The sequence below is a fragment of the Polypterus senegalus genome, chromosome 2 (assembly GCF_016835505.1).
Source record: "Polypterus senegalus isolate Bchr_013 chromosome 2, ASM1683550v1, whole genome shotgun sequence".
NCBI lineage: Eukaryota > Metazoa > Chordata > Cladistia > Polypteriformes > Polypteridae > Polypterus > Polypterus senegalus.
This window is the reverse complement of record NC_053155.1, coordinates 272,197,977-272,221,056: the sequence shown is the minus strand read 5'-3', so window position 1 is coordinate 272,221,056 and position 23,080 is coordinate 272,197,977. Positions and strand designations below refer to the sequence as shown.

At 37.1% G+C, this 23,080-nt stretch overlaps 1 protein-coding gene across 1 annotated transcript in view; it reads right to left on the bottom strand.

The window, feature by feature from the left end:
* Positions 1-23,080, bottom strand: part of mbtps2 (membrane-bound transcription factor peptidase, site 2) — a 77,443-nt gene that overhangs the window by 23,058 nt on the left and 31,305 nt on the right. The window contains exons 7-9 of the mRNA XM_039745576.1: positions 19,137-19,317; positions 15,255-15,349; positions 3,504-3,699 (exon numbers count right to left, since the gene is read on the bottom strand). Of these exons, the coding sequence (XP_039601510.1) occupies positions 3,504-3,699; positions 15,255-15,349; positions 19,137-19,317 (472 nt within the window). The remainder of the gene's footprint in view (positions 1-3,503; positions 3,700-15,254; positions 15,350-19,136; positions 19,318-23,080) is intronic.

Genomic DNA, 23,080 nt, shown 5'->3' with positions numbered 1-23,080 from the left:
CTCCTTTGTTGTGCAGTAAAATTAAACTCATTGTTATCGGACAAGTCATCGTGTCATTGTTGGTGAGTAACCATAATTAATTTTCTACTTACAGTACTTAGTACATGTACGTACGTTTAGTCTCACTGTACACACATTTACTGTATGCTATTTTTCTTGCATTGTACGTATTTATTGCTGGAGGCCTGTTTATATAATGGCTGTAACATTTGTAATATCGGAGACATTCGATATCTTTAAAATAATATTTAGGTTTTACTGTATATAAACAGTGTATTTATGTGCATAATTTCAATGAATCTTACCTAATATCTAAGAGAATACAAAGGGATTATGCTGTATAACTGTGAGGGGAATATTTATAAACATTGTGGGAGAGTTTATAAGGGCTTAAAATATATAAAAATAACCATACAAACATATGGTTTCTACTTCGCGGATTTTCACCTATCGCAGGGGTGTCTGGAACACAACCCCCGCGATCGAGGAGGGATTACTGTATAGATAAATATATTTTATACTGGGCGACAGAGTGGTGCAGTGGTAGCGCTGCTGCCTTGCAGTTAGGAGACCTGGGTTTGCTTCCCGAGTCATCCCTGCGTGGATTTTGCATGTTCTCCCCGTGTCTGCATGGGTTTCCTCCTACAGTTCAAAGACATGCAGGTTAGGTAGATTGGCGATTCTAAATTGGCCTTACTGTGTGCTGTGTGAATGGGTGTGTTTGTGTGCGTCCTGCGGTGGGCTGGCACCCTGCCCAGGATTGGTTCCTGCCTTGTGCCTTGTGCCCTGTGTTGGCTGGGATTGGCTGGGATTGGCTCCAGCAGACCCCTGTGACCCTGTGTTCGGATTCAGCGGGTTGGAAAATGGATGGATGGATGGATATATTATACTGTATATATAAAGGAAGATTCCATTTTAGTTTCATTGCATACAGTTGCCATTCACTATCCTTTCTTTTACTTCTGTTTTCTTCTTTAGCTAAAGCTACAGGGGATGATTTAAGATGCAACTATACTGTTTTCAGCTTGCAAAATGTTAAATTAACAGTCACCTAAAATTAATGTTTGAGGTGAAACAGCCTTACATTAAAGAATAACAAGCAAATCAATTGATCTGAACTTAAGCAACTATAGAAATTAATTACAGTCAGAATTTGCTGCAGTGGATCTAAAATAGCATAGATTAAATTATCCACCTAATTAATGGCAGCTAACAGAATTCAAACTAAAATAAATGCAGATGTAGGTAACTTGTGTTCTCAAAGTCAGTAAGTAAGCAACTTTCTTAATTATTTACATGGTGTACTTCTAGTTAAAGATATGAATATTTACCATAAATTCAGTCAAATAATTTTACAGTTATACAAAAAATAAAATGGATAAGTTAATTTCATTCAAATTGGACAATCACTTTACTAACATTGGTTTATGCATAATTCAAATTTGTATCATTAATATCTTGAAAGAATGCCTTCTAAACAGTCTTGTGGGTTTTACTTTTCTTAAATAAAATTTTAATGACAACAATAAACTATAACTCAACAGAAGAAAATATATGTGGTTTAAAGTTTGCAAAGCTGTTGCAAAATTTTCAACTGAAAAAGTGAGAAATAGGTGTTCTGAAATCAACAGCACAAGTTGCTTCAGTGCTCTTGCAAGAAAGAGTAACAAATGTTATACACTTCAATAGCATTCCTTATACCACAAGATCCTCTTCCTTAACTGCTATAAAACGTTAAAATACAGCTTCAGCAACATAACAAGCTCACTAGAGAACATAAGAATTAACTCCTTCCTAAGCATAATGGCAAAGTTCCCATACTAAGAGAACAATGAATAGGGCTGGTTAGTTAGGTTACTTTAGGTTAAAATACATACAGAACTCATTCTATTTTGTAGTCTGAATAACAGTGTGTGTGTGAATATGTACAAATATTATATACCTGGTTAAAATTTTTCAAATATTATGTGTCGAGCTTGCATGTTCTACCCATGTCTACATTGGTAGTTGCCGGGATACACCAATCTCCATTTACACTCTCACAAGGTGTAGATGAATCATTGACTAGCCCTGTGTAAATCTGTGTATGTGTGTGTGTGCTTACATGTATGTGCCCTATGATAGACTGCCTTATGCCTAATGCTATTGGAAAAGGCTTCAGTCCCCCATAACCATAAATTGCATTTACCTGACTTGAGACTGTTATATTAAAATATTTAACTACTTAGAAATATTTTGCAAAAATATTAAAATTTTTTGCTTCAATAATATTATAATGCAGTATTCTAAATGTATTCCACAGACAAACATTTTGCATGTACATTCGAAATAGTATACTTTATTAATCCACTACTTCAAATCTTGTAAAAATTGTACCTTTTGGTTTCCTTGCAACTATCTAGAGAAACTTAACAGTGAGACATCAAATTTGTTAAATTGCGCTCTGATAAAATATTTTTGATATGATGTTATACATACATCTGAAAACTCTACCTGTGGTGTTTCATTAGCATATTGTAAAATGTATTAGTTAGATTTTCAGCAGTAATTAGTACTCAAAATGTACAACTAGGGAAATACATACATAAAGAATGACACAGTAGTGCATTATTTAGCTCTGCTACTTCGCAGATCCAAAATCCTAGGTTCAAATCTTGTGCCTGGTCTTGGTCTGTGTGCAGTTGATACAATACTCCCACTCCACAAAGACATGCCTGCTAACTTGCAACTTTAAATTGCCTCAAGTTTGAATGTGACTATTGGTGTGTATATGTGTGTTGCCTTTATGTTCATTCCTGGAATGACAGCAAAATACTCCAAGTACATAAAAACAAGCATTTTCACTAATGAGCAAACAAACCTTATCACTATCTACCAACATTTGCAGAACACTTTTAAACTAAAATGTGAAGGCCACCAATGTTAATCTCTGATATATTACTTGATAACTGCCAGTGAACAAATACTTCATACAAATGTGCAAAATTTCCCCTCAACCATCTTTATGTCCTATATAGCTATACTTGTTAAAATAGTTGATTTCAATGTCAAAGACGGTATTTGCTGAATTTGTTAAATTCATCATTTTGAACAATTCCATCATATTACCTCTTAATCTTTATATGCCTAATACTAAGTTTCCTCCGCCTTTATTTGTTTCTTATGCCCTGTATTAAATTAATTAGCCAAGTGCTACTGCCTCCTAAACTGCTCACAGTGTTCAAGATATGGCCATTCGACTGTGAGATATGCATGTTGGGTGGACTAGCATTGCTAAATTGGCAATAGTGTGTGTGTTAACCACATGATGGACTGGTACCCTGTCTGGTTGCTGTTCCTAACTTGCACCTAGTATTTGCTAAAGATAGGATTCAGCTGCCCCACAATTCTACCCTGGATAAGCAAGGTTAGGAAAATTGATAGATGGACGTGTTTATGAATACTGTATTCCAATTAAAGTTACTAGAAATAAAAAAATATATCAATTAGCTTTCTTATATTACCCGCATACTGAAGATGAAGTGGATATCCAACAAACAGCATATCCATCTGTGGTTGGTGTTTCACACGAATTAGTCGTGTCTGGTTCTCTAGAGAAGGAATTAGGCACAGCTCAGGAACAAAATCCTTTTGACAGTCTGTATTGGATCGACATATGCCGCTGGATTCAATAGCCCTCCTTGCAGGTAAGCAAGCATACTTAAAGATAAATAAATATTACAATCAAACAAAGGTTCAAATATGCTGAATGCACTGTGAGGCATGGTACAGACAATAGGAGACTTGTTCATATACAGAATAATTAGCATAATAAAGAAAATTTGAACATGTAATCGTATTAAAAAAGTATTTACAATAGAAAATAAAATATAAAACTGTAGAAAAAATGATGGAACATTTGCAAAAACATTCTGAAGAGTGCAGTTAACCAAATGGTAAATGTACATAAACTTTCTGAGATGACATTAGTTACTACAAAAAAAGGTTACTAGTCTGATTATTAAGCACAATAAATACGTAGACAGTGCTGCATTGCATGAAATAAGCATATAAATATTTAAACAGTAAACAACCGATGCTGCTGGCAGCATTAACATATTTTTGGAATGGCAAAGAACTCACTGTGGTGTTATGTAATAGACCCACTAAACAGACTTGCAGCAAACGCGGTTATTGATTATGCCACATTGAACAGTAATGTGATACAATGAATATGGTCTCTGTGGCCACCAAATTACAGAGACAGGATTTGCATCTAATGCAATGTTTAGAATAAGCTGATAAGAAAGACACTGTATTTGTAAATTGGCATGTAATATTTTGCATATTTCTATCACATATTACACCAGTTTCAGTAATTATCAGTAAGTTTTGCCAAACAGGATTTAATGATTAATGGACTGTGAAACACAGAAAACAAAATTAAAAATGTAAATCCACATATACTCCTGGAAGTAACACTAGTCCGCCCCATGCTGTGTTAAAACAAGTACAGTACAATTATTAAGTATTTCAGTATGTAGCAAATACATCTAGATGTTATGGTTACTAAGTTTTATAGTACACAAGATTCTGATTATACGAAAATGCTACTAAGAAAAACAGTGCAGTGGTAGTTTATTTTCCATTTACACTTCAGATAATTCAAACTTAAGTTTTCACACCTATAAACATTCCCATAAATCATCAAAAATTATTAAATGAACAGCCCTCTTCTATAATGGATTAAGATTTTTCTTATCTTGCAAATAAATGTTTTGACACCTGACCCCTGACCATTATGTTTTTATAATGAAGTAAAACACATGGTATTATGTGTCATCAGTACTGTTTTCAATGGGTGTGGGACTCTGCCAGGGCTGTGCTTTGTCTTGAACCCAGTTTGTGATTTTCATGAACAGGATATCCAGATATAGACAAGGACGGGAGGGCCTCCAGTTCAGTGGCCTTAGAATTGCATATTCCTGCTGGCTTCATTGAGGCTGTTAACTCCAGCACACACTGGGATGGTTTGCAACCAAATGTGAAGTGGCAGTGATGAGAATCAACACCTCCAAATCTGAGGCTGTGGTCCTTAGTAAGAAAAAGGTGGATTGTCGTCTCCAAGCAAGAGGCAAGTTACTTCCTCAAGTGGCAGTAGAGACAAGAGGAGTAAGTACCACGGGTTATTGTACACTAGTGAAGAGAAAAGGGATGAGGCGATTGACAGACAGATGGTGGCAGTGAGTGCAGTTATGTGGTTGCTATACCGATCTGTAAGGGGGAAGAAGGAGAAGAGTTAGAATGTGAAGCTCTCAATTTACCAGTCAATCTAGCTTCCTTCCCTCACCTATGGTCATTAGCTTTGGGTAATGACCAAAAGAATGAGATTGTGGGTACAAGCAGCCAAAATGAGCTTTCTTTGCATGGTGGCTGGGCTCTCTTTGGGTGAGAAGAACTGATATCCGGGACAAGCTCGGAGTACAGCCACTGAACTGCTGCATCAAGAGGAGCCAAATGAGGTGGTTCAGGAGTCTGACAGAGTGGCCTTCTGGACATCTCCCTGTTGAGGTATTATGAGCGGAACCAACTGAGAAGAAACCCCGGGGAAGACCCAGGGCTTGCTGGGAGAATATTTCCCAGATGGCCTGGGAATGTCTTGGGATCCCACAGTACAAGTTGGCAAGTGTGGCTAAGGGAAAGGACATATGGCCTAACTGCTAAGACTGTTGCCCCCGAGACCCTGTTTCACAAAAGCAGTAAAAAATGAATGAATGACATGTGGATAAATATGAGAATAAACAGTGACAGACTTCTTTTTCACTGGTGATAAATCAGTTCAAACTAGAAAGAATCATTAAAAGAAGTGACTAAGAATCATGAATTAAGCTGGTGGTACTTGTACAGGTACATGCACTTTAAATTTGTACCTGCAAAATGAAAGGTGCTGACAACATCACACATGCACTACTGCACTAAAGTTGCATTCTAAAGAATCAATCTATTTGTGCTTGCGATTCGATTTTATGATTGATTGAAAACAGTCATTCATAACGAACATATCATTCATAAATCACCCATCACTATAAACAGCCCAAGTTATGAATATACTCAGTAGATGCTTTCTTAATCTGTGAAACGGGATTTCAATTTGAAAGCAAGAAATAATGAACCCAGCCACTGAGAAAAAACAAATACATTTATGTTGAGGCAGAAAAAGAGTTAATCTACTGGAGTGGAATGTGAGAGTCTTTAATAACAATTAAAAATAAATAAGGAACTAGCAAATGCACTACAAATTCTACGTTTGTGAAATCCATACTTTCTCTGCAAAGAATTATTTGTTTTTTTAAGTCCTTGAAATGATTTTGTTATCATGGCACTGATTTGTGCTTAAAATAGACCTTCTCGGCCGATGTAATGAAGAGCTTCCTGTTTAAACGGGGCTGCGAGACGTGAACTCAGCTCTTTGGCGCACCTCATTTGATTTTTTCCAGCAAACAAATTTTCAAAACAAACCGTGTTTTACAACTCTAATCAGAGTCGGAGTAATTATGTTGCCGTGGTCATTTTAGATCTCAGACCGGCTAAAATTTAAACAATGACCGTGGTTAATACCCAGCCATCATTACTCAGTTTGCCGATAGATGTCAGAAGGACGGATGCCAAAACCGAACTGCCCAAAGATAGATTTCGACGTACCAAGCAAATGTCGATACGTTCTAAATTACTTAAATTTCCAGAGCTGTCGAAGGATTTAAGTCAGTCAACAACGTTAGTCCTGGAAAGTATGCCCCACCAAACCAATGTTCCAAAAACCAACCGAACTTAGTGTTATCTGCTCGAACCAACACCAACTTACTATACTCGGCCATCCTGCAGCATCACTGTAGCATTCAAACATTCTTAACCAATCATGTAATACTGCGTCTGCGTTTGCCATGTTATGTTCGAACTACAGAGGCAGAGTCCTATTGCATGGCTCTAACTTGTATTGAGTCGAGGTACTGACGCGAACACCATACATACGGATAGTATCAAATTATATATAAGGATTGTAAGAAGACAGCATCAAAGAAAATGAGCTAGAAATTCACGACCAAATATTTATAAAAGTAGGACATGTGCATGAACATTCCAGAAAAACTAATGGTGCAAAAATGACTAAGTGAGAAATTCAGAACAAAAAGTGGGCGGAAGATAAAGCAAACACATATTAAATGTGAGTTAACTGATGATTATATTCGCAAAAGTAAATTTCTAATATTTTTGAAGTTGGCGTCTCAGCAGAAAATGAAAGGCTCTTTTATAAATGATGGAAAGGCCCTATAAGAGATGATGGAAAGAGTTTAATATATTGAAATCAGATATCAAACAATTGTGTAAAAGAAGCTTACAGTGAAATAAAATGCAGTGTTCTCCCTAGCGTCTTTTAGCCGGGCACTCCGCCGGCTAATTTAGTTGAGTGCCCGGCTGTCATCTTGCATGACATTGTGAGATTACAGCCACAGATTTACAGGCACAGGCAAATCTAATGATCTGCAGAGATGGCAAGGGACAAGCGGGTGGGTGGACAAATATTTTTTGAAGCAGGATCGCAAGTTGTGATGGGAGAGGCGTGGAACAGGATGTTGCCGATCATTCAATGCTAAAGCTAATAGCAGGGAGGAGGCAGAGCGGAGTTCACAAGCATGGAGTATGGAGAGGAGGGCTTTTGAGAGGGGGGTGTACATGGTAATAGCGTGGGGGGAGCAGCTTAATACAGTAGCAAGGAGTATGGAGAGGTGGGCGGGCGAGAGGGGGCTGTACATGCTAATAGCGGGAGCAGAGCGGCAGTTCACAAGCAAAGAGGATGTGGAAGTGGGCAGGCAAGAGGAGGACTGATTAAATAAAAAAAAAACTCTAGTGTAACCAGCCTGTCAGATATCAGAAAAAGGTCATCAGGAAGTGATGTCTCTGTTCTCAGCGTCAGTGAAATCCGTATAGTGCTGCTAAGCGTACAGTTGCTCTCTTCTTGTTCAGTACATAGCAAACCTATATATATATATATATATATATATATATATATATATATATATATATATATATATATATATATATATATATATATATATATATATATATATATATATATATATATATATATATATATATAAACACACATACAGTTGTTTAAGCATTAGGTGTGTTCTGTGTGCAAAACTTCTTGCAGCACTCACTGTAGTTCCTGTTTAAAGTGACCCTATCTGCCGTTCTTATATTTGCTCATATTTGGACCTGTGTCCATATTGCAAAAAGTGTGCAGAAACCCTTTTGGCACTGAATTGCTGAGGGTTTTGTATGGAAGCATATTAGGGCCACGGTGAAGAAAAAAAAATACAGGCAAAGTGAAGAAAAAAAAACTGTATGTCGAGATTAAAGTCAACATGTTGACTTTATTCTCGACATTTCCACTTTATTCTCACCGTTTATGTCGAGATTAAAGTCAACATTTCCACTTTATTCTCATAGTTTATTTTGTCATTAAAGTAGAATGTCATAAACTAAACTTCATCTTAAAATCAATGTTTAATTTACTAAATTTTCTCAAACCGCGTCATAAGTTTATGTAGTATATTAAATGCATTGTGTTAAGTGTTCCCCGACCAAGTTGTTAATCACTACGCGCTTCTTAAACTGACTTCCTCTTGCACTGAGGAGTCGCAGACAGCGATCGCCGCACTGAATATATTCACTTTATGATATTCCTGCTCTCTGAACATTTACAATGCTAAGATAAATACTTGATATAATTTTCATGATGAAATGCATTAAAGCATGTATTAAACATGCACGGTGGTGTGGTGGTAGTGCTGCACCCTCGCAGGGGTTCCCAGGTGTACGTTCAGTGTAGAGACCTTTATGGCAAGTGTGACGAAGCTCCAAAAAACTGGATGTATGAATAGGTATCGCACAGGTTTAACTTAAATATTGTGTAAATGTTGGGTTTGTCATCTGGTGGTCGGAGACACGAACATAGAATTCAATGGATGTTCTTCAGAGTGGGCTTTCTTTATTGCATGCATGCTGTCTCTATCTGATGTACCAAAACCCCAGTTCCTATCCTTCCTTTTTCTTTCTCCACATAACCAATCACCACACGATAAACATCTTTGTGAGATTAAAACTAGTTATAAACTTAGACCACAGAGTGTTCAGAACTTTAAAAAATCTTTGTTATACATTTTATACATTTCATGTGCGAGGCAGGAACAAATCTTGAACAGGGAGCCAGCTCATCGCAGGGTGAAAACAAGCAATACATATACACTAGCAGGGTTAATTTAGCATCACAAAACCCCACATCCTACATGACTTTGAAAGGAAACTGAAGCAAGCTAAGTAAACCCACCAGAAAAACATGCAAACTCAAGGCTGGGAACAACAGGGACCCCCTTGGCTGCGAGTCAGCATTGCAACCTCCATGCACCCACATGATTAGTACATGTTTTATTGCATTTCATCATGAAAATTATATCAAGTATTTATCTTAGCATTGTAAATGTTCAGGGAGCAGGAATATCATGAAATTAATGTATTCTGTGTGGTGATTCCTGCCTGCGCCTCCTCTCAGTGCAAGAGAAAGTCAGTTTAAGAAGCACGTAGCGATTAACATGGGACAGGGAACACTTGACACAAAGAATTTCATGCGCTACATAATTTATGACGGGGTTTGAGAACATCTAGTAAATTAAATATTCATTTTAAGATGAAGTTTAGTTTACAATGTTCTACTTTAATGACAAACTACGAGAATAATGTCATCATGTCGACTTTAATCTCAAAATAAACGGTGAGAATAAAGTAGAAATGTCAAGAATTAAGTGGAAATGTTGACTTTATTCTCGACATAAGCGTTGAGATTAAAGTGGAAATGTCGAGAATAAAGTGGAAATGTCGGGAATGCGTACCTGCCGTAGTGCAAGTGTGAACTGAATATCCAACAAGCTCTCACTTTCCCGCTCAAAAGTCTTATTCATAGGTACTTTTAATTTTTTTTCAAACGTTTTACCAACATGAGCAAAAAAAGTGTTCAGAAAACAACACTGCTCAGTTATTTCAGAAAAGAGACGTCATAAACTAATGAAGGTGCGCGTCAACTCCTGATGTGGCAATTTCAGATAAAGACATTGCAGAGGCTAGTCCATCAGGAGAAATCTCTTCAGCACACATGCTGCCAATTGATAAATCTAAGTACCGCTTATACGGCATAAACAAACAATGGTTTAAAGATTTTATTTGGCTACTGGTCAAAGAAAATGGTATGCTGCGCTCATTGTGCAGGAGATATTCAAACAAACCCCCAAAGGAGGGGTTACCTTGGGTAAACGTGCCATGCACAAGAATTCGAAAAGAAAAAGAATTAGAAAAGAAATCTGGACCATGAAAAAAGTAAAACGCACATTGAGTCTTCTGCTGACCTTTTAGGAAAGCTTATACTAGAGCAAACTGGAATCGGTCAAATTGAAAGATCTGTATCTGTGTTAAATAACTTACAGAGAGATGCCTTTGTGGAAGCATTAAGATCCATGCATTGGTTGGCAAAAAATGAGTTGCCACATACAACATTGTGAAAAGCTGTTGGAACACTGTAAAGAAATGGGCTGTTCCTTTTTACAACATCTCAGTGTTGGTAAAAATGCACATTACACCTCTGAAAGAATAATGCAAGAGCTGCTGGATGTCTTAGCATCAGAAATAAAATTTAACATACTGAAAAATATACATGTGGAAATTTTTTTCAGTATTCTGTGTGATAAAACCACAGACATCTCAGAGTAAAACAATTAATTATTTAGATTAAATATGTTTGCCAGGTCGCTAAAGAGGTAAAAAATTAACATGCAATATGATTAATAGCAAAGCGGAGACTATGACCAACACACTGAGTGAGACTATGGACACTCTAGGCTTGAAAACTGCTAATCTGGTTGGACTAGGGTCAAATGGAGCTGCTGTTATGATTGGGAAACAGAAAGGTGTGGCAAAACTGCTTAAAGATAAAACATCTGGACTCTTGGTCAACTGCCACTGTGTAAACCGCCGATTGGCCCTTGCAAGTGCCCAAGCAGCAGCTGCACCTTATTTAACAAAACTGAATGACATCTTAAGGCAGCTATTCTCTTTCTTCCAAAATTCTTCAGTTAGGATGTCTGGTTGATTTAACAGAAATTCAAAATATTCTGAACATTCCCCAGATTAAGCTGAAAATGGCCAGTGACACTAGATGGCTGTCTCATGACTTTGCAGTACAGTCACTACGACAGTGTATGATGAGTGATCTCCTTGGAGGGCCCAGATCCTGAGGACTTTGATTATGGGAAAGCTGCAAACAACTGGGCCTCTAGGAAGAAAAGAAGAATAAATATTTAACTGAAGACACATTCTGCATATGCGAGTTGGCTTTGAAGAATATTTTTTTTATTTTTCTTCACTAGGTTTCCCTATCCTTTTTTCATTGCTTTCACTTCACTTTTCTTCCCATCAGCGACAATACTTGTGCCTCTTGGTTTATGTCATAACAATTGTTATTTAAAATTTTTGTTAGGGTTGCAGGATCCTGAATTGAATACTCCTTAAATTTAAAAAAATATTCTGGCACAAGTGTCAAACCTTAAAAAAGGAAGTCATATTGAGCATTGGAAAATAATTAATAATAATTCACTAATAAAAATAGTGCATATTTAATTTTCCCCACCACCAAATTTCCCTGTCCCTCCCCACCCGGCTACTTTTTCATGCCACCCGGCAGGAAAACATTTCTGGGGAGAACACTGAAATGGCTAGGAAAAGGTGATGAAAGGGAGACACCATAGCTCTATAGCACTAAGCGAAGTTGTGGAGGGAAGAAGAAAATTTAAAATAATGTCAAAGTTAACACTGAAGATTATGGAACGATCAGAGGTCAAAACTACAAAAAACATGTGGATTCTAGGCATAAAAAGGGCACAAAACATAGCAGAGTGCTGACTTACTGGTATGGTGGGATTATACTGTATATGGGAGAGGACCTATGCTATTTGGGAGTAGGGAATAGCTGCTCTTCTGTTTTACCTAGATTTGAATAGAGTACACAACAGTTGGTTGAGATGTAAGGTTGCACAAACCATTAAGGAAAACTGCAGACTCATCTGAAAATCAGACTGGAGGCAGCACTTTGACCAAGTGATGCCATTCTACCTGACACCTGCCTTACACCTGTGAGGGAGTAGGACAGAGTGTTTTAAACTAGGTCCTGGCATTCCAAATAAATGTGTAAAGCAAATTCTAACCTCTGACTAGCAACAAGAATGGTGTAAAGTTAAAAGTGTCTGCTAAGCAAAAAAATTTAAATGTGATCATACAGCTAATAAAAGTTTCATCTGGGAATGATACTTATCTTGACAATACCTACGCAGGACTGAAAGGACAGTGAATAACTGACCATTACAGGATTCCACAAAAGGCACAACAAAAATCTGAAGTTACAATATATCAATGCACAGATATTTGAACCCAGTAATACAGATGTGAGTTGGCAAGGTGGATTAACAAACACAGAGACTGAGGGATAGACTTCAGCCTACTAATTTTAGATCCTAAAATGATTTTGAAGGATTTCATGATATAGAAGATCCTTAAAATACAAAAGAATATCATGAGCATATAAATAGACTCCAGAGGATGTATTATGCAGCAAAACAGAAGCATCAGAAGTTTGATGTTGAATAATATCAGTTGGTGGTTCCAGTGATGAATTAAACATGTGACACGAATCAATTCGTAATAAGAAAAAGTGAGAGATGAATGGGACCATTTAAAGGACTGATAAAGCAAATGCAATGTAATGTTTTAATCATGCTCATATCTTTACTGCCCATCTGGTCTACAACTTGCTAGAGAAATGTCCAGGCCAGCTGATCAAATGCATTTTTATAATTTGGAGAATTCAATGTTGAGGGTGCGGTAAGGAAAAAGCGGTATCAATGATATGACAGATTCTGTGCAAATTTATCTGAATCTAAAAGGGTGGGGATAAATGAGTTTTACTCCAAATGAACTAATAAGTGTATAAACTTATTGAAGGCAGTAAAATAAAACTGTAGAGTTTAGCATCTAATTTCATTAGGGATAATGGTCTGACACTCAGATACAGGATAGGACCTTTACCTTGCCCCAAGAGGAAAGCTTCATTAATGTTTTCATCAATAATTCAACATTACAGAAACTTCTGAGGAATACTATGACTGCTATCACGAAAGCTAAAACAAACTAGTACAACTCACTGAAATGCTTATTCTTTAAATCAACCTGTTTTTTGTTTATCTTCAATTACTATTCAGTTTCAAACCAAATATCTAGTTCCGGGTTGCTGAAAACTCACTACCAATGGTCACAAGGTAGAAAGCAGTCCTAGACGGAGTGTCAGGTTGCAAGTGCATCAATGTCAGCATGTTGTGAGATGGCAAATACTATGTATCCCTCTGTAATAATTTATCAAGATAATAAATAATTCTAACATAATGGCATAATGAATGTCAGAAGGCATACTGTTGGAAACTATTATAATTAGTATCTAACAATGTATTGCATGATTAATTTTTAACATGATGTAAAAATAATGCCACAGATCAAAATGATAAAATCACTACCTAACTACCTGGAAATACTACTAAAGGAACACTTTTACAAAAAAAAAAAATTAACATTATCAATCCATTTGCACATCTGCTGGCAAAACAGCTTAATCTAGTTCTGGGTCAAGGGGAGCTGATGCCTATGCTGGCAACATTTGGCATCAAGCAAGGAACAATTCTGCATGGGCAGCCATCAATATGGGAAAGACAGTATATAAATAAATGTATTTTTTTATTATTATTATCAAAGCTCTAATAAACAATCATAACCATAATAACCAAGAAATAAGTGATTTGGTAACAGGAACCAAAATTTAAAACAACCATTTCTGTAATGAAATCAATTTGAACTTGATAAAGGAACAAAGCTAAAATGAATCTGTATGTAAAACAGGTTATCAAGTAAAGCATTTTTATTTTAACATTTGATAAATTAACAATGACTTAGAAATGCAGTTTTTATCGACTCCATTGTCAGTAAACAGACTGCACACCCTAGGAAAATAATACAATGAATAAGGTGGTCCAGGGACAATATACTGTACTTTGAATAGATTGTAGGCTATTAAAAGCTATGGTGTTATAAGAACAATATGATAACCTTTGCACACAAAGGTTTAACGGAAATGTTAAGGTTCAGAAACAATACAATACAAATTCAAGGTCATAGCTTTGTTATTGCTAAAAACAAAGCTTTTCTCCATCCAAACATATTGGATAGGCCCCAGGGCATCATATGATATTCTATATATGCTATCTGAGACACTAAACAAAGAGCAGTTGATCAACCTCACATACAATGTCTGTCTAAGCAACCCTGCCATAAACATGCTGCATAAATCTTTATTTACGCCAAAACAATAAAAAGTATCTTACTAAAATGAAGTTCAATTAAGGACATTGTCTGGTAGGTGAATATGGTGGAGGCAAAAATCAGAAGGCCCAGGCACCCCGGGAATTAGCTTAGCAACCTTTGATGTAAAGATTAACATTGCCGATAAAAATAACACTGACTTTTATTTTTAATTTTGGGTGGCATGGTGGTAAAATATTTAGAGCATCAGCTTCCCAACTTCAGGGATATGGGTTCAGTTTCTGACCTGGTTCCCGATGTGTCTATATTCATTTTATTTTTCCTACAGATAATCAGGTTTTCTTGTACATACCAAACACATGTGCATGAAGATAATTCATGAATGAATGTGTATATTTTTGTGCCATATGATGGGCTGAGCTGCCCTGAGAACATGTCTTGGATAAGCGGGTTAAGAAGATGGATGGATGGATGGATGATGAACTTGTACAGTATAATGTTCAAATCTGGTTCTGCCCTGTCTTGCATCCAATGGCAGTAATGAAGTAATGGAAAAAGCATAACTTAGGTTAGTCTAACTGGTAGCACTAATAAATTATTAAGATATCATTAAGTTATTTGAGCACAATTAAATTTCTACATAATTTAATTAAAGTAATGATTTAGGATGAATGTCATGATCTTTCCTGTCTTATATTGTGAACAAGAGAAAACTTTAAGAATTTAACTACATTTTCTTGTTTTGGCCCTAGAGCAGTTTTTGTTAACTCTACAGCCAACAGACTTTCAGGTTAAAGGTCACTTACCAGATGACTATCTAAGTTGTTGCTGTAAGTAAAGCAAATATCTGTGAGGCTGTTGTTATTGCAGCATTCCATGGTGCCATCAAGCCTTTTGAAAGCTGTGTGGAAATATAAACACAAGAGTTCATTATGAAAGAATTTTGTACACAAGTTTAGCTTACATAAAATTATCTATAAAGCTGACTGAAAACTTGTGAAGAATAATTTACCATTTGGTTTCTTAAGAAATTAAGCAAATAACAGCATGGTATTTTTGAACTTATACTGTTTTAAACAAGCAAAAAATATATATACATGGGTAACAAAGTTGCTCTTTGACTAGTGCAAATACATCACTGATACAGGGAACTGGATGTAAATCTGGATGTGCAATTTTGGTTGACTCATAATTAAATTGGGGGTGTGTGTGAACATGTATGACCAATGGTGGACTAAATGAGTAAGTTAAGAAAACAGAAAAATGGACTGAACTATTCTCAACAACAGTGAATACAGCACAAAAAGTGTTCATTCTGACCTTTACATATGAAGAAAAATGCCAGAAACAGGATATAATTTTAAGTACTACAGACCTCTGACTGTACAGGTATACCATTACAGGTACAACAAATGTCTCTAGATAGAAATTCCAGTCTGTAAACATGTGAAAAATATAGAATATTTTAAGGGAAAATAAGAAATGGCTAGAGGAAACTAAAAGGCTTGATCTGAATCGTGAAGGTCAGAACTTGATGCTTATTTGACTCTTGCATACAGTATGTAGGACTCAGTCCATCGCTGCCTTCAACACAGAGAGTTATCAGGTTGTGTGCGCTTCTTTAAATTACAAAGGAACCCAGGATTATCCATTCATTAAATGGAGGAGAAGGAAAAGTCTGAAGGTGGCAGAGAGAATCACCTGTTTATCGTTCAGTAATATGAATATATGTACAGGCTTCATTTAAACTCTCTTAGAAGGGATTACATTTTGACACCATTCAGATAGAGAATGACAGTTCCTGTTCACAGTTAAGTCAGGAAGAGAAATGCTCTATTCAGTTTTTGCAAGGTTTGAAACTGGCACTGTTTTGCTTAGTTGGGTTTAACATGAAATTTGGGAAGATACCTGTGCCATACTCAACGCATAACAATAAAGATACCAGAATGATATATACAGTACATAGAATATTAAAATGAACATACACACGTGGAAAAAATTGTTGGTACCCTTCAGTCAATGAAAGAAAAACTCAGAATAGTCACAGAAATAACTTTAATCTGACAAAAGTAATAATAAATAAAAATTCTATGAAATTTAACCAATGAAAGTCGGACATTGATTTTCAACCATGCTTCAACAGAATTATTTAAAAAAAATAAACTCATGAAACAGGCCTGGACAAAAATCATGGTACCCCTACAAAAGACTGAAAATAATGTGACCAAAGGGACATGTTAATCCAAGGTGTGTCCACTAATTAGCATCACAGGTGTCTACAATCTTGTAATCAGTCAGTGGACCTATATATAGGGCTCCAGGTAGTCACTGTGTTGTTTGGTGACATGGTGTGTACCACACTCAACATGGACCAGAGGAAGCGAAGGAAAGAGTTGTCTCAGGAGATTAGAAAGAAAATTATAGACAAGCATGTCAAAGGTAAAGGCTATAAGACCATCTCGAAGCAGCTTGATGTTCCTGTGACTACAGTTGCACATATTATTCAGAAATTTAAGATCCATGGGACTGTAGCCAACCTCCTGGACGTGGCGAGGAGGAAAATTGATGACAAATCAAAGAGACGGATAATACGAATGGTAACAAAAGAGCCCAGAAAAACTTCTAAAGAGATCCAAGGTGAACTTCAAGCTCAAGGAACATCAGTGTCAGATCGCACCATCCGTCATTGTTTGAGCCAAAGTGGACTTCATGGGAGACGACCAAGGAGGACACCATTGTTGAAAACAAATCATAAAAAAGCCAGACTGGAATTTGCCAAACTACATGTGGACAAGCCACAAAGATTCTGGGAGAATGAGTTTATTTTTTTTAAATAATTCTGCTGAAGCATGGTTGAAAATCAATGTCTGACTTTCATTGGTTAAATTTCATAGAATTTTTTATTTATTATTACTTTTGTCAGATTAAAGATATTTCTGTGACCATTGTGAGTTTTTCTTTCATTGACTGAAGGGTACCAACAATTTTGTCCACGTGTGTAACTGCAAACTTCAGACTAGGATGGCAGTATCTGAATTAATTTTCTTATACTCTTACATTTGACCTTACTATTTGTCAAATTTTAAATACACTTCTGCTTCTGTAGGTTGTTCAATTATATTCAATTATACAACACTTTTTGAATGTTCTGAAAAAAAAAGTACTAGACACAGACCTGAATTAAAATTTTTTTTTTTTTTAGACAATGTGGCAGAGTCACTAGCTCAACCTCTGCCTCCAACACAAAGTGTGCAAGACATTTTTCATTTAGCTTTTTGCTATTGCAATGTCACTTTTTGAGCTCCAATAACAAAAATAGAGCTGCACAATTTTCCTACAGCCCTGTGCTTAAAAAGTGTGCCTGATGAAGCATTATATTAAGACATTATATAAATTAACAATACATTCTGTCTTAAAATTCAATTGCTAACATAATTTATAACAGTAAATACACATCTTAAAATTCACTTATAATGTGGTGGTTTTTCTAAAATGATGAACAGAAGGTCAATACACAACTTTATAAGTTTGAAATTACATTACTAGCAATGTCTGGCAGTCACAAAGTAATGAGCTTAACAGAAAAATTTGTCTTTACCAATACATACATAGATAGTACTTTACTTGTCCCAAGAGGGATATTTAGCATAGTTAAGGTACACATTTGCATTTTAAATATGTTGTTTAAGAAAGCAAATACTTTCCAGGATACCTTGTTAAAGGTTTATAAAGACTTCTGGTTTAAATTAGTCTTTACCAATACATACCCAAGCCACCTATAAATCAACAAGAAACTTTTGGTATATTTCAGAAAATTTTTTAAAAATTAAATTCTGAGGTAAAATTCAAAAATTGTTTTGAATGTGACAGACATTGCCCTTAATTAACTGAACATGCTGAACAACTGCTAACCTTTTGAATATTTAAATATTTGTAAATGAAGCCCTCATCATAAATCTTTTCCATTCCGTTTCTAACCTGACCTGAATTAAATGCAATACTGTATAGTACTAACGTGTAGTTTATTTAAAAGAATGAACCTTAAGTAGCAATAAAAATGTTGAAAAAATATTTCAAACATACAACTCAGACTTCCTATATAAATTTATCTAAAATAAACTGATCAGTATTCCTATATCAACAGACAGTAAGGATCTACATAATAAGAAGAAACAACTATTATATTAAACTAATTGTTATAATAAAACATTTAAACATTTTCTTGACATTAAAACATAAAAGATACATAGCAAAAATAAATTTTGACTTCGACAATTCACACAGGTCTCACATAGTCTTCTTAAAATATGCCAATAAGAATTACTGGAGCAAGTAGTGAGAAGTCAGGCAAAGCCACCTTTTTTGGCTAACTGAAAAGAATACTATCTGAAATCTGTTCAGTTAGCCAAAAAAAGTTTTAGTTTTGCTTGACTTCTCACTGCATCCATCATGGTACAACACCCTATTACTGGAGCAAGTAAAAAGACATATTATTACTTGTATAAAAACTTTTTAAAATGTCAATTAGTCTGCATGATGAGTGAACTCAAAAAATGGATAGAGGAGATTTTTTTCTATTTTTTATCAGGGCTGCCAAAAATATCTCAGCACTTTGGATATGGAATAAATAAAATTTATAGACTATTTAAAAAAAAACCAATAAAAGAACAATGTTCAATTTTTCTCACCTCTGTTTGGAGCCTGTACCCACTGTAAAGTTGCCTCATTAACACAGTATCCAGTCTGAGGTCTATAAATAATTTCCTTCATGCATGAATGCCAGTCTTCTACACTTAGAACACGACAGTCCTCCAACTGGGTAACAAGGTCACCAACAAACAATCCTCTGGGGCCACTTGCAGGAGAATCCTATGTAAACAAACGTTTCAAAGAAAAACATCTGGGTAACAAGAGTAGAAACCAAAAAAAACTTTGTAATTAAGAACATGTTCATTTAATTGTATCATCAGATGTGCAGAAATCTTTAAGACCGGTTTACCTTTTCTGACACTAGCCTTCTTAAGTGACCGATAATGGCATGCAAAGACGACAGTGAACTTTAACTACAGGGAACAGTGGTTTACTAACAAGTTGATGGAGGTGATGTCTGTGATGCTTCTGGGGAAGTGACTGTAAGAAATGTCAATTTGAATGGACATGCTGGAGCCAATGTTGCTGGTTAAGAGGAAGTCGATGAGGACTTTATTTTCCCTTCCAGGAATGTTGAGGGACAGGGGAATCTGGAGTATGCCAATATGATGGAAACAGTTGTATGCAACACCATGTTTAAAGAGGAGAAAAACACCGAGTACTTTCCACCAAAAAATTAGTCAGCAGAGGTGTGTCAAGAAACACTACTGGGGCTCCAACAGCAAAATGTGTACATAATGTCTCACACTGATTGGAACTTCCAAGTCAGCAGTTTTCTCTTGTTGAATTTATTCTAGTACTAGCAAAATATCCGCGCTTCGCAGTGGCGAAGTACTGCCTTAAAATTTTTATTAAGAAGAAAATTAAACCTTTTTAAACAGTGGGAAAATATACCAATAATTATTTATTAAGGATCTCATTGTATACCACATTGTGAGTTCGGCCCTCCTGTTGTAATATGACCAAGCTGTGCGCTGAGCTTACTCTTGAGCATGCAACGTACTGTTGGCCATGTGAAAAGTAATCTTGTCTGAAATCTCACAGCTTGGATTGCTGCTGTCATAATCGGTTTGAGTTTCATGGTTTGTTTCAACGACGACAGTATTTGCAGGACTTGTGTTGAAGTGACAGTCGGCATCTGTCAAGAGTTGTAAGCATACAACCGGTTTCATTGATAACTTCACATCCAGCTTTTGAGAGTTTAAACATTCATAAACATCAAAGTGTCCACTACTGAAATTGTCACCTGTGAATCTAAGATGTTTAAGAGGAATTGGCGGTTGTCGAAAGGTGTAAAATATTTGGCCATTACGGTACACTTAAAAGCAACAACCGAAAAATTCAGCAGCAGCCACCAACTCACATGCAGAACCATAGGTGAAGGGCTTAAGCATTTCACTCTTAAAGTGCTCCTGTGTAGTATAATTATCTCCTGTACCGTCATCAGTCCACACCTTGAACCTGTCCCAGTCATTCAATACATAAGACGCAATGTTCCTCCAGATTTCAAGAGTGAGCCTGCAATATGTAACAAAGAGAATGGAAAAGGCAGGTGCCATCTCCGGGCATGGAAACCACTCGGTAAGTGACAGTTCTTTGATCGATGGTGATCACATCGATAGACATGTTAGTGGGGGTACCGTTGGAATGATAAAAGAAATTGGTACCTGAACAATGTAAAAAGTAAGTCTAAAATACCTACACAATAACTATAATCGTAATAAATGAACAATAAAACAGCGGAGAAGCCATGGATTAAATAAAAAGGCAGTAGTTATCAGCAGGGGGATGTAAATCGCATGGCAAAGCAAGGAAGGGAATGTAGAGACCGGAGCAACAGACGGCCTTATATAGGCAGGCAGCCAACAACGTGGGAGGCGTTGGGATTGGGGGACGCAACGTCGCCTCACACGGTGACCGAGCTGCAGGCTATGGACATATATATGTATGTAAGTAGGATTCAGTTAGCGTTGGGAACCCGCGTACCAAATTTGTTGAAGATGGGCCCATAAGTAACAAAGACCATGGAAAAGTTCAATATGGCAGCCGACAGTGGCATCTTACCACCGAAATAAGTACGTACATTGGTTTTGGTTAGCGCAGGGAAGCCGCCAACCAAATTTCGTGAAGATGAGGCCATAAATAAGAAAGTTCAACATGGCGGACTTTGTCGACTGTTATGACCGTTACGCGCAGAATTTCAAAATGAAACCTGCTTAACTTTTGTAAGTAAGCTGTAAGGAATGAGCCTGCCAAATTTCAGCCTTCTACCTACACGGGAAGTTGGAGAATTAGTGACATTGGAAAGTTCAATATGGCGGCCGACAGTGGCGTCATACCATCGAAATAAGTATGTACATTGTTTTTGGTTAGCGCAGGGAAGCCACCTACCAAATTTCGTGAAGATGGGGTCAGCCTTCTACCTACACGGGAAGTTGGAAAATTATTGACGTTGGAAAGTTCAATATGGCGGCCGACAGTGGCATCATACCATCGAAATAAGTACGTACATCGGTTTCGGTTAGCACAGGGAAGCAGCCTACCAAATTTCGTGAAGATGGGGCCATAAATAAGAAAGTTCAACATGGCGGACGTTGTCAACCATTATCGACCGTTACGTGTAGAATTTCGAAATGAAACCTTTTTAACTTTTGTGAGTGAGCTGTAAGGAATAAGCCTGCCAAATTTCAGCCTTCTACCTACACAGGAAGTTGGAGAATTAGTGATGAGTGAGTGAGTGAGTCAGTGAGGGCTTTGCCTTTTATTAGTATATACCACCAAAATAAGTACGTACATTGGTTTCGGTTAGCGCAAGGAAGCCGCCTACCAAATTTCGTGAAGATGGGGCCATAAATAAGAAAGTTCAACATGGCAGACGTTGTTGACCGTTACACGTAGAATTTCGAAATGAAACCTGCTTAACTTTTGTAAGTAGGCTGTAAGGAATGAGCCTGCCAAATTTCAGCCTTCTACCTACACGGGAAGTTGGAAAATTAGTGACGTTGGAAAGTTCAATATGGCGGCCAACAGTGGCATCATACCATCGAAATACGTACGTACATAGGTTTCGGTTAGCGCAGGGAAGCCGCCTACCAAATTTTGTGAAGATGGGGGCATAAATAAGAAAGTTCAACATGGCGGACGTTGTCGACCGTTATGACCGTTACGTGCAGAATTTCAAAATGAAACCTGCTTAACTTTTGTAAGTAAGCTGTAAGGAATAAGCCTGCCAAATTTCAGCCTTCTACCTACACGGGAAGTTGGAGAATTAGTGATGAGTGAGTGAGTGAGTCAGTGAGTGAGTGAGTCAGTGAGGGCTTTGGCTTTTATTGGTATAGATAAACAAAAAACAAAATACACAGAACAGCTCCCTCTAAAATTCCACTCCATATTTGAAACATCCTTGGATTTACAGCAAGTGCCAAGCCTATGGAAACAGGGAACTGTTATTTAATTGGCAAAAACTCCACACCCCAAAGCAATAAGTGACTTTAGCCCAGTGGCATTAACTTCTCAAATTACAATATCCTTTGAGAAGGGAACTTCCTGCTATGTGCGTAACAGTACAAGCAGGCTTGCTATAGAGAATGAATGGGGGCAGCGAAGGGCAGTTCACCACCCACCCACTACACAATCACCTCCACTTGCAGAGAGTATGCTACCTACAATGTCAGCCTACCGAGAACGAACAGGGTGTGGCCAAAGGCCTCCACCTCCCTCATTCAACAGGCAGCCACCCGAGGCATACTACAATGCTACCCCCTGCCGCCCCGTTCACCCTCAATGGCCTCCGTTCAGTCAAAACCGGGTCACTGCTTGTGTCATCACCAGCCGCCTACTGAGAACGAACGGTGGCAGCCGATCGAGGGACACTGCAAGGCTGTGTGGTGGGCGGACAGCGAAACACCCCCCTCTGCCCCATCCAACCTCCGTCCAATTAGGAGCAGTAGCTGCAGCAGCATGGTGGGCGTGCAGCGAACCG